Consider the following 13,964-nt stretch of genomic DNA (forward strand, 5'->3'; position numbering starts at 1 on the left):
ATACAAACACATGGAGGCTAAACAATACACTACTTAATAACGAAGTGATCACTGAAGAAATCAAAGAGGAAATCAAAAAATACCTAGAAACAAATGACAATGGAGAAACGACGACCCAAAACCTATGAGATGCAGCAAAAGCAGTTCTAAGAGGGAAGTTTATAGCAATAGAAGACCACCTTAAGAAACAGGAAATGTCTCGAATAAACAACCTAACCTTGCACCTAAAGCAATTAGAGAAAGAAAAACAAAAAAACCCCAAAGTTAGCAGAAGGAAAGAAATCATAAAAATCAGATCAGAAATAAATGAAAAAGAAATGAAAGAAACAATAGCAAAGATCAATAAACCTAAAAGCTGGTTCTTTGAGAAGATAAACAAAATAGATAAACCATTAGCCAGACTCAACAAGAAAAAAAGGGAGAGGACTCAAATCAATAGAATTAGAAATGAAAAAGGAGAAGTAACAAAAGACACTGCAGAAATACAAAAGATCATGAGAGATTACTACAAGCAGCTCTATGCCAATAAAATGGACAACCTGGAAGAAATGGACAAATTCTTAGAAATGCACAACCTGCCAAGACTGAATCAGGAAGAAATAGAAAATATGAACAGACCAATCACAAGCACTGAAATTGAAACTGTGACTAAAAATCTTCCAACAAACAAAAGCCCAGGACCAGATGGCTTCACAGGGGAATTCTATCAAACATTTACAGAAGAGCTAACACCTATCCTTCTCAAACTCTTCCAAAATATAGCAGAGGGAGGAACACTCCCAAACTCATTCTACGAGGCCACCATCACCTTGATACCAAAACCAGACAAGGATGTCACAAAGAAAGAAAACTGCAGGCCAATATCATATAGATGCAAAAACCCTCAACAAAATACCAGCAAACAGAATCCAACAGCACGTTAAAAGGATCATACACCACGATCAAGTGGGGTTTATTTCAGGAATGCAAGGATTCTTCAATATATGCAAATCAATCAATGTGATAAACCATATTAACAAATTGAAGGAGAAAAACCATATGATCATCTCAATAGATGCAGAGAAAGCTTTCGACAAAAATCAACACCCATTTATGATAAAAAACCCTCAAGAAAGTAGGCATACAGGGAACTTTCCTCAACATAATAAAGGCCATATATGACAAACCCACAGCCAACATCATCCTCAATGGTGAAAAACTGAAAGAATTTCCACTAAGATCAGCAACAAGACAAGGTTGCCCACTCTCACCACTCTTATTCAACATAGTTTTGGAAATTTTAGCCACAGCAATCAGAGAAAAAAAGGAAATAAAAGGAATCCAAATCGGAAAAGAAGAAGTAAAGCTGTCACTGTTTGCAGATGACATGATACTATACATAGAGAATCCTAAAGATGCTCCCAGAAAACTACTAGAGCTAATCAATGAATTTGGTAAAGTAGCAGGATACAATTTAATGCACAGAAGTCTCTGGCATTCCTATACACTAATGATGAAAAATCTGAAAGTGAAATCAAGAAAACACTCCCATTTACCACTGCAACAAAAAGAATAAAATATCTAGGAATAAACCTACCTAAGGAGAAAAAAGACCTGTATGCAGAAAATTATAAGACACTGATGAAAGAAATTAAAGATGATACAAATAGATGGAGAGATATACCATGTTCTTGGATGGGAAGAATCAGCCTTGTGAAAATGACTCTACTACCCAAAGCAATCTACAGATTCAATATAATCCCTATCAAACTACCACTGGCATTTTTCACAGAACTAGAACAAAACATTTCACAATTTGTATGGAAACACAAAAGACGCCGAATAGCCAAAGCAATCTTGAGAACCAAAAACGGTGCTGGAGGAATCAGGCTCCCTGACTTCAGACTATACTACAAAGCTACAGTAATCAAGACAGTATGGTTCTGGCACAAAAACAGAAAGATAGATCAATGGAACAGGATAGAAAGCCCAGAGATAAACCCACGCACATATGGTCACCTTATCTTTGATAAAGGAGGCAGGAATGTACAGTGGAGAAAGGACAGCCTCTTCAATAAGTGGTGCTGGGAAAGCTGGACAGGTACATGTAAAAGTATGAGATTAGATCACTCCCTAACACCATACACAAAAATAAGCTCAAAATGGATTAAAGACCTAAATGTAAGGCCAGAAACTATCAAACTCTTAGAGGAAAACATAGGCAGAACACTCTATGACATAAATCACAGCAAGATCCTTTTTGACCCACCTCCTGGAGAAATGGAAATAAAAACAAAAATAAACAAATGGGACCTAATGAAACTTCAAAGCTTTTGCACAGCAAAGGAAACCATAAACAAGACCAAAAGACAACCCTGAGAATGGGAGAAAATATTTGCAAATGAAGCAACTAACAAAGGATTAATCTCCCAAATTTATAAGCAGCTCGTGCAGCTCAATAACAAAAAAACAAACAACCCAATCCAAAAATGGGCAGAAGACCTAAACAGACATTTCTCCAAAGAAGATATACAGACTGCCAACAAACACATGAAAGAATGCTCAACATCATTAATCATTAGAGAAATGCAAATCAAAACTACAATGAAATATCATCTCACACCAGTCAGAATGGCCATCATCAAAAAATCTAGAAACAATAAATGCTGGAGAGGGTGTGGAGAAAAGGGAACACTCTTGCACTGCTGGTGGGAATGTGAATTGGCTCAGCCACTATGGAGAACAGTATGGAGGTTCCTTAAAAAACTACAAATAGAACTACCATATGACCCAGCAATCCCACTACTGGGCATATACCCTGAGAAAACCATAATTCAAAAAGAGTCATGTACCAAAATGTTCATTGCAGCTCTATTTACAGTAGCCCGGAGATGGAAACAACCTAAGTGCCCATCATCGGATGAATGGATAAAGAAGATGTGGCACATATATACAATGGAATATTACTCAGCCATAAAAAGAAACGAAATTGAGTTATTTGTAATGAGATGGATAGACCTAGAGTCTGTCATACAGAGTGAAGTAAGTCAGATAGAGAAAGACAAATACCGTATGCTAACACATATATATGGAATTTAAGGAAAAAAGTGTCATGAAGAACCTGGGGGTAAGACAGGAATAAAGACACAGACCTACTAGAGAACGGACTTGAGGATATGGGCAGGGGGAAGGGTAAGCTGTGACAAAGCGAGAGAGAGGCATGGACATATATACACTACCAAACGTAAGGTAGATAGCTAGTGGGAAGCAGCCGCATGGCACAGGGATATCGGCTCAGTGCTTTGTGACCGCCTGGAGGGGTGGGATAGGGAGGGTGGGAGGGAGGGAGACGCAAGAGGGAAGAGATATGGGAACATATGTATATGTACAACTGATTCACTTTGTTATAAAGCAGAAACTAACACACCATTGTAAAGCAATTATACCCCAATAAAGATGTTTAAAAAATACATAAAATAAAAACAAATCGATATCTAAAGCAAAAAAAAAAATATTGTGCTAAGATGGATATTCATTTTCCAAAGCTACTATTGATATATCAACAGAATCAAAATAACAAAAGGTCCCCTCAGAAAACTTCAGTGTCAAGATGTAAATGAATTTTGACTAGAATTTAAATATTTACAAGAGAAGCATTATTTAAAATGAGGTGGCCCTAGGAGTAAATGACCACTGATCTCCTTCATCAAGTGACCTTTGTGAGAAATAAAAATCTGATAAAACCCACAGGGTGATCTGCAAGGTTTTGATGTGGGTGCTACTGTCCAAGTGTAAAGAAAACTTACCCTAACACATCCATCTGACCCGATGGTGATGACTTCACCCTCATCCAGCATTATCTGGTTAATGGGACCCTGATGACAAGGCTTGCCTGCAGCTCGACTCAGCTCGACTTTGATGTGGCCACCTTCCCAAAGCAGCATGTTGCCCCATTCTGACCCTGAGAGCACCTGGCAGGTGTGCGGAAAGGAAAGAACGTGCATGAAGACAGACAAACATGTATATATGCTTCAAAGAGCTGGTGAGACTTGTTTCTAAAGATTTTTCTTGGTTATGAAAGTAAAAATTTTTTTAATTTTTAAAATAATAAGATACAGCTATGAAAATTCACTACCCCAGAAACAACCACTTGTCACATTTTGACATATTTGCTCCTAGCGTTATAGTTTTACCTCATTGTGTATGTTGGTTAATTTTTCAAACATATCTGCAGTAGATTTCTTTGTACATCTCTTAAGGACACAACCCAGGAGTGGAATTACCAGGTCAAAATTTAGAGACATGTTTAAAGTTCTTAATAGATGAAATTCTACTTTTTAAGAGTGATAATATCAAATGTTATGTTTGATAATTGTGAGGTCAGTACTGAACTCAGCAAATTATAGCAGAATTCAATTTCAAATAAGGATGATCATCTAGAACCACTTCACATTAATGCACTTAATCCAGCACTTCCCAAAGTATGTACCACCAAACACTAGTTCTTAAGATGTTTAACTAATATAATAAGTAATACTAATTGAATATTGACTCCATGCCAAGCAGTGCTTGAGCACTTAACATATGTTGTTATTTAATCCTAAAAACCATATGAACTAGGTACATTTACCAAGGATACCATGTGCTGTTGTACAGGTTGGGTACTTTATTTTCCCAGAAGAGACAGTTTTTCTCATTTGCACAAAGGAACCATCTGGGCTGATGATGGAAGTCTTGACTATTACTATCCCCATTTTATAAAGTAAAAAAACTGAAGCACAGAATGCCCAAAATTACTCAGAGGAGTCAGGGTTCTAAACCACACGCTATGGCTCAAAACCTCCCATTCCAACTAATGCTGCCTCAAAAGACATATGCTAGGAAAAACAAAGTCAAACAAGTTTCTTTTCTCTAGGACCCCTTGGAAGTGTTTTTTTCTTTTTTTTTAAATTAATTAATTTATTTATTTTTGGCTGTGTTGGGTCCCCGTTTCTGTGCGAGGGCTTTCTCCAGTTGTGGCAAGCGGGGGCCATTCTTCATCGCGGTGCGCGGGCCTCTCACTATCGCGGCCTCTCTTGTTGTGGAGCACAAGCTCCAGACGCGCAGGCTCAGCAGTTGTGGCTCACGGGCCCAGTCGCTCCGTGGCACGTGGGATCCTCCCAGACCAGGGCTCGAACCCGTGTCCCCTGTATTAGCAGGCAGACTCTCAACCACTGCGCCACCAGGGAAGCCTCTCTTGGAAGCTTTAATACAGAAGTGTTCACTGGGAATCACCATGAGAAATTTCTAGCTGCAAAGGAATTTGACCAGGAAAGTCTTTTCATAGAGTTTCTGTGCAAAAGAATGTTGCAGGCGATGCCCTTTGGGGAACTCTGATCTAATTCTTGCCTGCCTGCTCGAGGACTCTGCAGCCCCATTTTCCTCTCACCTAGAGGAACTTATGACCTTACTCAGTCTTTTCTACTTCTCCAGTCTACCTATGCTTATCTATTCTACCTATTTTACCTATTAAGCCTCAGCCCACTTGTCTTTACTTAGACTTCTTTTTTTCTGTCCAGTAACTAAAACCACCAAAAGTCACCAAAGCCTATAAGTCATTTCTTTCTGAAATGTCACTCATGTCTAGCTTCCCTCTTCCATTTGTCCTGAGAAAAGTCCAGACTCTCATCATCTCTTCTTACATAAAAGCAGTTATCTTCCTTCTGAGCTCATCTCCTTGACTCCACATTTCCCTTCTAATATGCTTGGCATTTGTGGCCAAATTTATATATAACTTCTTTCATTTGCAACTCTACTCTTCCAGAACCTAATAGTTCCGCCTGGCTGTTCCAGTCCTCATACACTAGGGCCCCACCATACTTCTCAATCTCATTTCCCACTCCTTCCCAACATGAGTACTCCAATTAATCCTCTAAATATGTAATATTTACTCCTAACTCTAAATATTTCCTTTTGTGGCTCTTTCATTTAAAATGGGTTCTTTTCTCCCCTACCTCTACACAAACTCTTCTGAACCTTTTTCAGATATATCTCATACCATGTTTTTAATGATCTTTAGCTTAATTCTTACAGAATTTGAAGGTGGAATGATTATCATCTTATAGGTTTGGATATATAATTTATAATTTAGCCAGCACCCAAGACTTTTTATTTCCTACCATACACCATGATTTCAAATTAAGAATATTCCACTAGGCAATGACTAGACCATTTGGTTCCTCAGAGTAATATTTGTATGTTGGCATTTTCTTATAACTGAGATGACCACAAATAATACTATATAACTCATCCTAATAGGGAGCCTTATACAATATTAATGGAGAACTGATCCTATAGGCAATATGTCTATAAATTTTATAAGAAGAAGAAGAAACTAACAGATTAAAATTGCAGTGTTGTAGATGTCACTATACAGTGGCTCAATCTTCCTGAACAATAATTTGATATAAAAGCAAAAGCCACAAGACTGTATATAACCTTTGACCCAGTAAGTCCTCTTGGAGGATCATGGCAAAGAAGAGAGAAGGGAAAGATAAACATTATAAACATTGCAACTCCATGACACAGTTAAAAGTGACAAGTCACTATGTTAATATATGAAAATGCTCACATACTTTATATGTGTATATAATATTTAGTAAAGACAAAATGATATGTACATGTGGATTATGACAATTTCAGAATTAAAATTGATAATCTGAAAAGGTAAAATTAAATGCTCATTATATTTGCAATTATAGTACCTGTTATTGCCAATATTGGCAGTGCTTTTTAGACTGCTTTCATATATGTATATCACTTCATTTCATTTCAATAATTTCATTATTGTAGAATAGTAGCTGTACTCACCTTCCCATCTGGGAGCTCCATGTAACCTTCTATATCATTAGTGGCTGTTTTGCCAAATCGACCCAATGAACCCTGAAGCTTGAGGCCAGTGAATGTTAGAGCCATTTCCCAGAACCTGCCAACAAAAGAGCCTGAATGTACCTCAAAGAAATTTTATTTATTTTAATTTTAATATCACCCAAACATTTACATATTTCATAGTCACATATTATTTCATTTATCCATTCATTCAATGAAAATGTATTAAGTACCAACTACTTGTCAGGCAAAGTTCTAGGCAATATGAATTCGGCATCGAGCAAAATAGTCCAAAAAGAAAACATTCCATGCCTTTGCAGATCGTACATTTTAGAGTTGTGTTTTCCTATGCAATAGCCACACGTTTGACTATTTTAATTTAGACTTAAAGTAATTAACATTAAATAAAATTCAAACATCAGTGTTTCATTCAGACTGACCAGTTTCAAGTATTCAATGGCTACATGTGGCTACTGTCTACTAGATTGGCCAGCACAGAGCACCCCCACCCTAGCAGAAAGTTCTACCGCATAGTACCACTTTAGAGGATATAAAAGTTTCCCAAAAGTTCTAATTTACTTGTTGTGTAGCTTTGAGTGATTTTCATGATCACATTGTACTTTCATTTGCTCATGTGTAAAAGGAGAATATTATTTGCACCAACCTCATGAAATTGAAAAACTCTTTTAGAACAGTGCCTAGCACATAAGGTCAATAAATGTTAAGTTACCAATATTTTCTTACTCATAATCTAAACAAATCAATAGTCAGAATGATGAAAAACCATGTAGATAAAAGAAAGAATCTGGCCTACCAACTGGATGTAGAATAGATAATGGACAGTATCAACAAGCCAATAATATGAAGCCAAGAGCCTAAATGACCAACACCCTTCTCCAAGGCTGTTGTAGGTCCCCTGATCATATGTTTCCATTTCCTCTGTTTCTTTTACAGCACACCACACATGAAATTGTTCAAGGTCTGTCTTTCCCCAAAGACATAGTACATAGAAAATATGCACTCTACGCATAGCACAGGGAGATCAGCTCCGTGCTTTGTGACCACCTGGAGGGGTGGGATAAGGAGGGTGGGAGGGAGGGAGACGCAAGAGGGAAGAGATATGGGAACATATGTATAATTGATTCACTTTGTTATAAAGCAGAAACTAACACACCATTGTAAAGCAATTATACCCCAATAAAGTTGTTAAAAAAAAGAAAATATGCACTCTAGTAAGCAATGGAAAAATTAGAATTTTTTAACCTATAGCCAGCAGAGAGTTAGTTGACAATTCCCCCAAGATTTAAAAATCTGTTCAATTATTCTATATTTCAAAAGGACCAGACTTAAATTGGAATGAAAAGAATTTAAGATAGATTAAAAAAACCTTTCTCATAAAGAGACACTGGGAATCAAGTTAAGGGCAGCTCGAGAGTATTGCTAGAAGGTTGTTAAATAAAGGACAAAATCAATTCCAACCTGAACAAAGAACAAAGGGTATATAATATAGTGGAAAACACCCAGAGACCTGAGATCAAGAGTAGGCTCTGTTACCATTTAGTATTGAGGGTCCTGCATCAGGAATGGTTCTGTTATAATTCTTATTCTACAAGTGAAGACTGAGTTCAGAGACATCAAGATGACTTATCCATCTCACAGTATCACTACAACACATTGAACAGTGGATATGAAAGTTCAATATGAACTTGGACACAGCACGCCAATGTTAGTAAGACATTATACAAACTCTCTTAGGAAGTGAAGGTAGCAAGCAAAATTCAAAAGCCCTTCTTTTATCTATGCTGGTTTCAGTAATAAAATCTCCATACCCAACTAGAAAAGCTGCACTACAGGTAGTTTTTTAAATAACACATTTAAAAATTATCCTAATGTTAACAACATCAGCAAAAATGTCTCCAGCTGGTCAATCCTCTTAGAAAAGACCCTAACAATAAACGACTAGCACCTGTATCAGTCATGCAACCTACTTGATGTGGCCGGATCCCGATGTAGTAAGCTGCTCGTCATCTTCAGGATTGAAAGTAACCTTGAAAACTTCCTGGGAAAAAGCTTTTGTCCTCAGTAGGGGCTGCTCTTCTTTCCAATTCCAGATTGTCAGTGTGTGGTCAGGGTTGCCACCCACAGAGGCCAGCAAAGTACCATCGCAGTTAAAGTCTACACATGCATAGGCCAGATCAGTCCCATCTGAAAGGATGAAAAGATGAATGCAAGTCTAATGAACACGGACAGCACTTACTTCTCAAAAATGTATTAGTTAAATCAAAAAAAAGGAGAGAGGGCTTCCCTGGTGGCGCAGTGGTTGAGAGTCCGCCTGCCGTTGCAGGGGGCGCGGGTTCGTGCCCCGGTCCGCGAAGATCCCACGTGCCGCGGAGCAGAAGGCCCGTGAGCCATGGCCGCTGGGCCTGCGCGTCTGGAGCCTCTGCTCCGCGGCGGGAGAGGCCACGGCAGTGAGAGACCCGCGTACCACAAATAAATAAATAAATAAAATTTTAAAAAGAGAGAGAGAGAGCACCCTTAGTGGTGTGCATTGGTGGAAGCATGCCAAGACTCCCCTAAAGAAACAATTCCAAAATCACTCATCACCCTTGGCTGTAGAATGAACTACATGATATGGGGGGAGCGGGGGAGGGTGAAGAAATCTTAATCACACTTTGCATGAGAAAAACACTTTGAGAATACATTCTACTTTATGAAGTGGGGAAGGGTGACACAAAAGCATATTAGACAGCAGAGAGAAATCAATTTAAAATCTGTCACTGAAAATTTCACGAAATAAAAATTGATGACTTCAGTTTTCTGGTTATGCATGTGAGGAGCTAAGAAATCACCATTCCATCCTAACAACAAGTAAAAAGCTGAACAGACTGAAAAATCAACAGCTCTTCTTGGATCTATACGAGAAGAAAGGAAACAGGGCAAACCCCTGCCCCCAAGAATGGAGAGACCACCAGGTAAATACAGGGATTTGCAACTCACCAGAGCAGAGGCTTCCAAGGCTTCCAAGCAGCCAGAACAGCTCAAGGAACCACTGCCGGTGAAGTAAAACACGAACTCTAACTGACGAATTGCTGGAGGCTCAGTGTGGACAAGTCTGAGAATTAAAAACTCCAGGGGTGCCCAGTCATAAGGTGGCCCCAACAATATTGTGAGATTTACCTCCAGGAGTTGACCAGATTCCTAACGTAAAAATATCTAGAAAAATCCCCCCAGGCTTCCAACAGAAAGAGGGGAAAAGGAACCATTTTGAAATACCCGAGAGCCTCTGTTCTCCTTAATAAGGTCTGCCCTCAGGGGAAACTAATTAACCAGAGCCTGAACGGCTGGAATGTTATCAGAGCTTAACTGACCTGGAGAAGGAAATATCCAACCCAGCCCACTCTAGCCATCCTGTCCTACCTAAGCGGGGAGAAAAATGCTGAGAAACATTTGTGAAGTTCACAGTCCAGAGGCATAGGCTCACCAAAAAAACCGAGACCTAATCCCAGGACTACAGAATGCTTCCCCTGCCCCACACCTTACCACCAGGTGACTAAAGTCCTACTTAAGGCAGTTCTTTTTACCCAGTACATCATGTCTGGCTACCCAGAAAAAATTACAAGGCATACCAAAAAGCAAAAACAGACAGTTTGAAGACACAAAGCATGCAGCACAACCAGACATGGCATAGATGTTGGAATTGTCATATTGGGAATTTAAAACAACTATAATTAATATGCTAAGGGCTCTAACAGATAAAGTAGACAACATAGAAGAGCAGATAGGCAATGTCAGCAGAGAGATGGAAATCCTAAGGAAAGAACCAAAAATAAATGCTAGAGATAAAAAAAAAAAACACTGTAACAGAAATGAAGAATGCTTTTGATGGGCTCATTACTAGATTGGACACAGCTGAGGAAAGACTCTTAGCTACAGGATATCTCAATAGAATCTTCAAAAACCAAAAAGCAAAGAGAACAAAGACTGATAAAAACAGAACAGAATATCCAAGGGCTGTGGGACAAATACAAAAGGTGTAATGTATGTGTGGTGGGAATACCAGAAGGAGAAGAAAGAGGAGCATAAGAAATATTTAAACCAATAATGACTGAGAAATTTCCCAAATTAATGTCACACACCAAACCATGGATCCAGGAAGCTCAGAGATCACCAACCAGGATAAATGCCCAGAAACACTACAGAAAATGAAAGATACAGAAAAAAAATACTGGGGATAAAAGAAAAAGAGGGGGGACAAAAATCTTACCTAAAAAACACTAACCTAGAATTCTGCGCCCTGAAAAATTATCCTTCAAAGGTGACAGAAAGGGCTTCCCCGGTGGTTGAGAGTCCTCCTGCCGATGCAGGGACGAGGGTTCGTGCCGCGGAGCAGAGCGGCTGGGCCCGTGAGCCATGGCCGCTGAGCCTGCACGTCCGGAGCCTGTGCTCCGCAGTGGGAGAGGCCACAACAGTGAGAGGCCCGCGTACCGCAAAAAAAAAAAAGGTGACAGATAAAGACTTTCTCAGACCAACAAACACTGAGGGAATCTGTTGCCAGGAGACCTGCCTTGCAAGAAATGTTAAAAGAAGTTCTTTAGAAAGAAGGAAAATAATATGGGTCAGAAACTTGGATCTACATAAAGGAAGAGAATCAAAGGAGTAAATGAAAGTAAAATAAAACTTTCATTTTTCTTATTCTTGATTGATGTAACAGATAACTGTTCAAAATAAAAGCAATAATGTATTTGATTATGTATGCTTATGTCTGTGTGTGTGTGTGTGTGTGTGTGTTAAGTGAAATGAATGCTTATATATAAGCTTATATGTAACTGAAATGAATGACAGCAGCTAAAATGCCCCTTAATAGGTGAATGGGTACATAAGATGTAGTACATCCAGACAATGGAATATTATTGAGCACTAAAAAGAAATGGACTATCAAGCCATTAAAAGACAAGGAGGAAGCTTAAATGCATAGTACTAAGTGAAAGAAGCCAATCTGAGAAGGCCACGTACTGTATAATTCCAACTCTATGACATTTTGGAAAAGGCAAAACTATGGAGACAATAAAAGATCAGTGGTTGCCAGAGAGGGTAGGGCAGTTATGAATAGACAGAGCACAGACGATATTTAGGACAGGCTTTGGGAAAACTCCTATTCAGAATACTGAATGATGTTATAATGATGGATATATGTCATTATACACTTGTCTAAATGAATACAGAACACCACAAGTGAACCCTAAGGGAAACTACGGACTTTGGGTAATTGTGACTGTTAACATCAACTCATCCTTGGTAAAAAATGTACCATTCTGATGAGTTATGTTGATAATGAGTAGGCTAAGCATGGGTGAGGGGAGAGGGTATGTGGGAATCTCTGAAACTTCCTCTCAATTTTATTGTAAACCTAAAAACTGCTCTGAAAAATAAAATCTTTTTTTAAAATTGACTACTGAAATTAATTATATGGAAAACAGAATTGTAAGATAATTGTGATGGTAATTTTATGTGTCAACTTGGTTGGGCTATAGTACCCAGTTATTCAATTAAACACTAATCTAGATGTTGCTGTGAAGATAGTTTGTAGATGTGGTCAACATCTATAATCAGTTAAGATTATCCTTGGTAACCTGGGTGGGCCTCATCCCATCAGCTGAAAGCACTTAAAGCAGAACTAAGGTTTCCCTGAGGAAGCAGAAGTTCTGCCCTTAGACGTAGAATCAATTCCTTCCCAAGAATTTCCAGCCTGCTAGCCTGCCCTACAAACTTCAGATTTGCCAGCCCTCGTAATTACGTAAGCCAGTTCCTTCAAATAAATCTCTCATCTCTCTCCCACCAGCTGTGTTGCTCTGGAGGACCCTGACTGCTACAATAATGTTACATCTTCAAAATGTTGTTGACCTTAAACGTGAGATATTTTAAAGATTCTACTAGACTCACCTTGAAGTATTCTGTAGGGCCTCAAAGAAGGATATTCATAAATGATAATCTTTGGGAAAACTCCTTTTTCTGCTACTGTGAAGTAAGTTTTTTGGGGGTGAACCTATAAAAGATAAAATCTCACTAAAGCACTGAAAGGGAGATTATCATATAAATCACTCAGTTAATACAGTATTTAGCATCTGTTACTTTATAATTTGTTTATTAGGATCTATTCTGATAGAAAACTCAAAACTCGGCATCTAATAAATACTTGACAATGGATATAATTTAAACTGAAAACTAGAAGAATACTCATTTTAAGTTTTACTTTCATTAAGAGAGTCATGTCTTAACTCTACAATTGTTTAAATTGCCATCAGAAGAGCTAGAACAGTGGTTCCCAATCTTTAGCAGGCATCAGAATCGCAGGCAGGGCTTATTAAAGCACAGATTGCAAGCTTTAACACTAGAGTTTCTGATTCAGTAAATTGGGGCTGGGACCTGATATTCTGCATTTACATTTCTAACAATTTCCCAGGTGATGCTGGTGATGCTGAATCTGGGGACCACTCTTTGAGAACAACTAAGTTAGATGAATTGCTTACCCTGCGTTTGGTGTTTTGCTTTACTTTTAATGGAGACCTAGGACAAGCAAGACATCTACTTACACTCAACACATAAATTCACCCTGTCTTTTCTGGAAGAGAGCTTATATCCTCCAAACCACATTTCTCATGGCTTTCTCATAGCCTCACAAGAGCATTTCTCATCCACAAATGGATAACTATTTCAGAAAAATTGAAGTGACATGGGCAGTGGAGGAAGGTCCCTGTCACTGTCTGGACACCAGCAAGCCCCAGCACACACGGAGAAGAGCCCCACCAATACACAAGCGCTCAGGGTTCAGGAGGGTGAGGTTTAGGGTTAGCATTCTTGTTCACACTACACCCCTAACTACTGACCTCAAACCAAATTATCGTGCCACAAAATAGAAAAACAGACATTTCAAAACTATTGTTGGCCACAAAGTGATAGAAAAATAAGCAGGCTAGATGTTGCTCAGTCCTCTGCAGATGCGGGGGGACCTCAGGGCTCATGGTACTTTGAGATGGTCCCGACCAACTTCCTCCACAGAGCCTTCATGTCGGGACCGTGAATATTTGCAACAGCTGGTGCCACCATAGCATGTACTTGTG

At 38.8% G+C, this 13,964-nt stretch overlaps 1 protein-coding gene across 7 annotated transcripts in view; it reads right to left on the reverse strand.

The window, feature by feature from the left end:
* CFAP44 (cilia and flagella associated protein 44) overlaps positions 1–13,964 on the reverse strand; it is a 161,258-nt gene that overhangs the window by 112,670 nt on the left and 34,624 nt on the right. For 5 of the 7 annotated variants that reach the window (XR_003792411.1, XR_003792412.1, XM_029215118.1 and 2 more), the window contains 4 exons: positions 12,787–12,889; positions 8,835–9,051; positions 6,829–6,943; positions 3,786–3,950 (listed from right to left, as the gene is read on the reverse strand). Coding sequence is in view for 5 of the 7 variants with exons in the window: in XM_029215118.1 (XP_029070951.1) it covers positions 3,786–3,950; positions 6,829–6,943; positions 8,835–9,051; positions 12,787–12,889 (600 nt within the window). In the remaining 2 variants the exon portion in view is untranslated. Of the gene's footprint in view, positions 1–3,785; positions 3,951–6,828; positions 6,944–8,834; positions 9,052–9,843; positions 9,908–12,786; positions 12,890–13,964 lie in introns of those variants that run through there. The other 2 variants (XM_029215115.1, XM_029215114.1) reach the window with 2 other exon arrangements.

Source organism: Monodon monoceros, unplaced genomic scaffold, assembly GCF_005190385.1.
Source record: "Monodon monoceros isolate NGI ecotype Baffin Bay Population unplaced genomic scaffold, NGI_Narwhal_1 Super_Scaffold_11, whole genome shotgun sequence".
Taxonomy (NCBI): Eukaryota; Metazoa; Chordata; class Mammalia; order Artiodactyla; family Monodontidae; genus Monodon; species Monodon monoceros.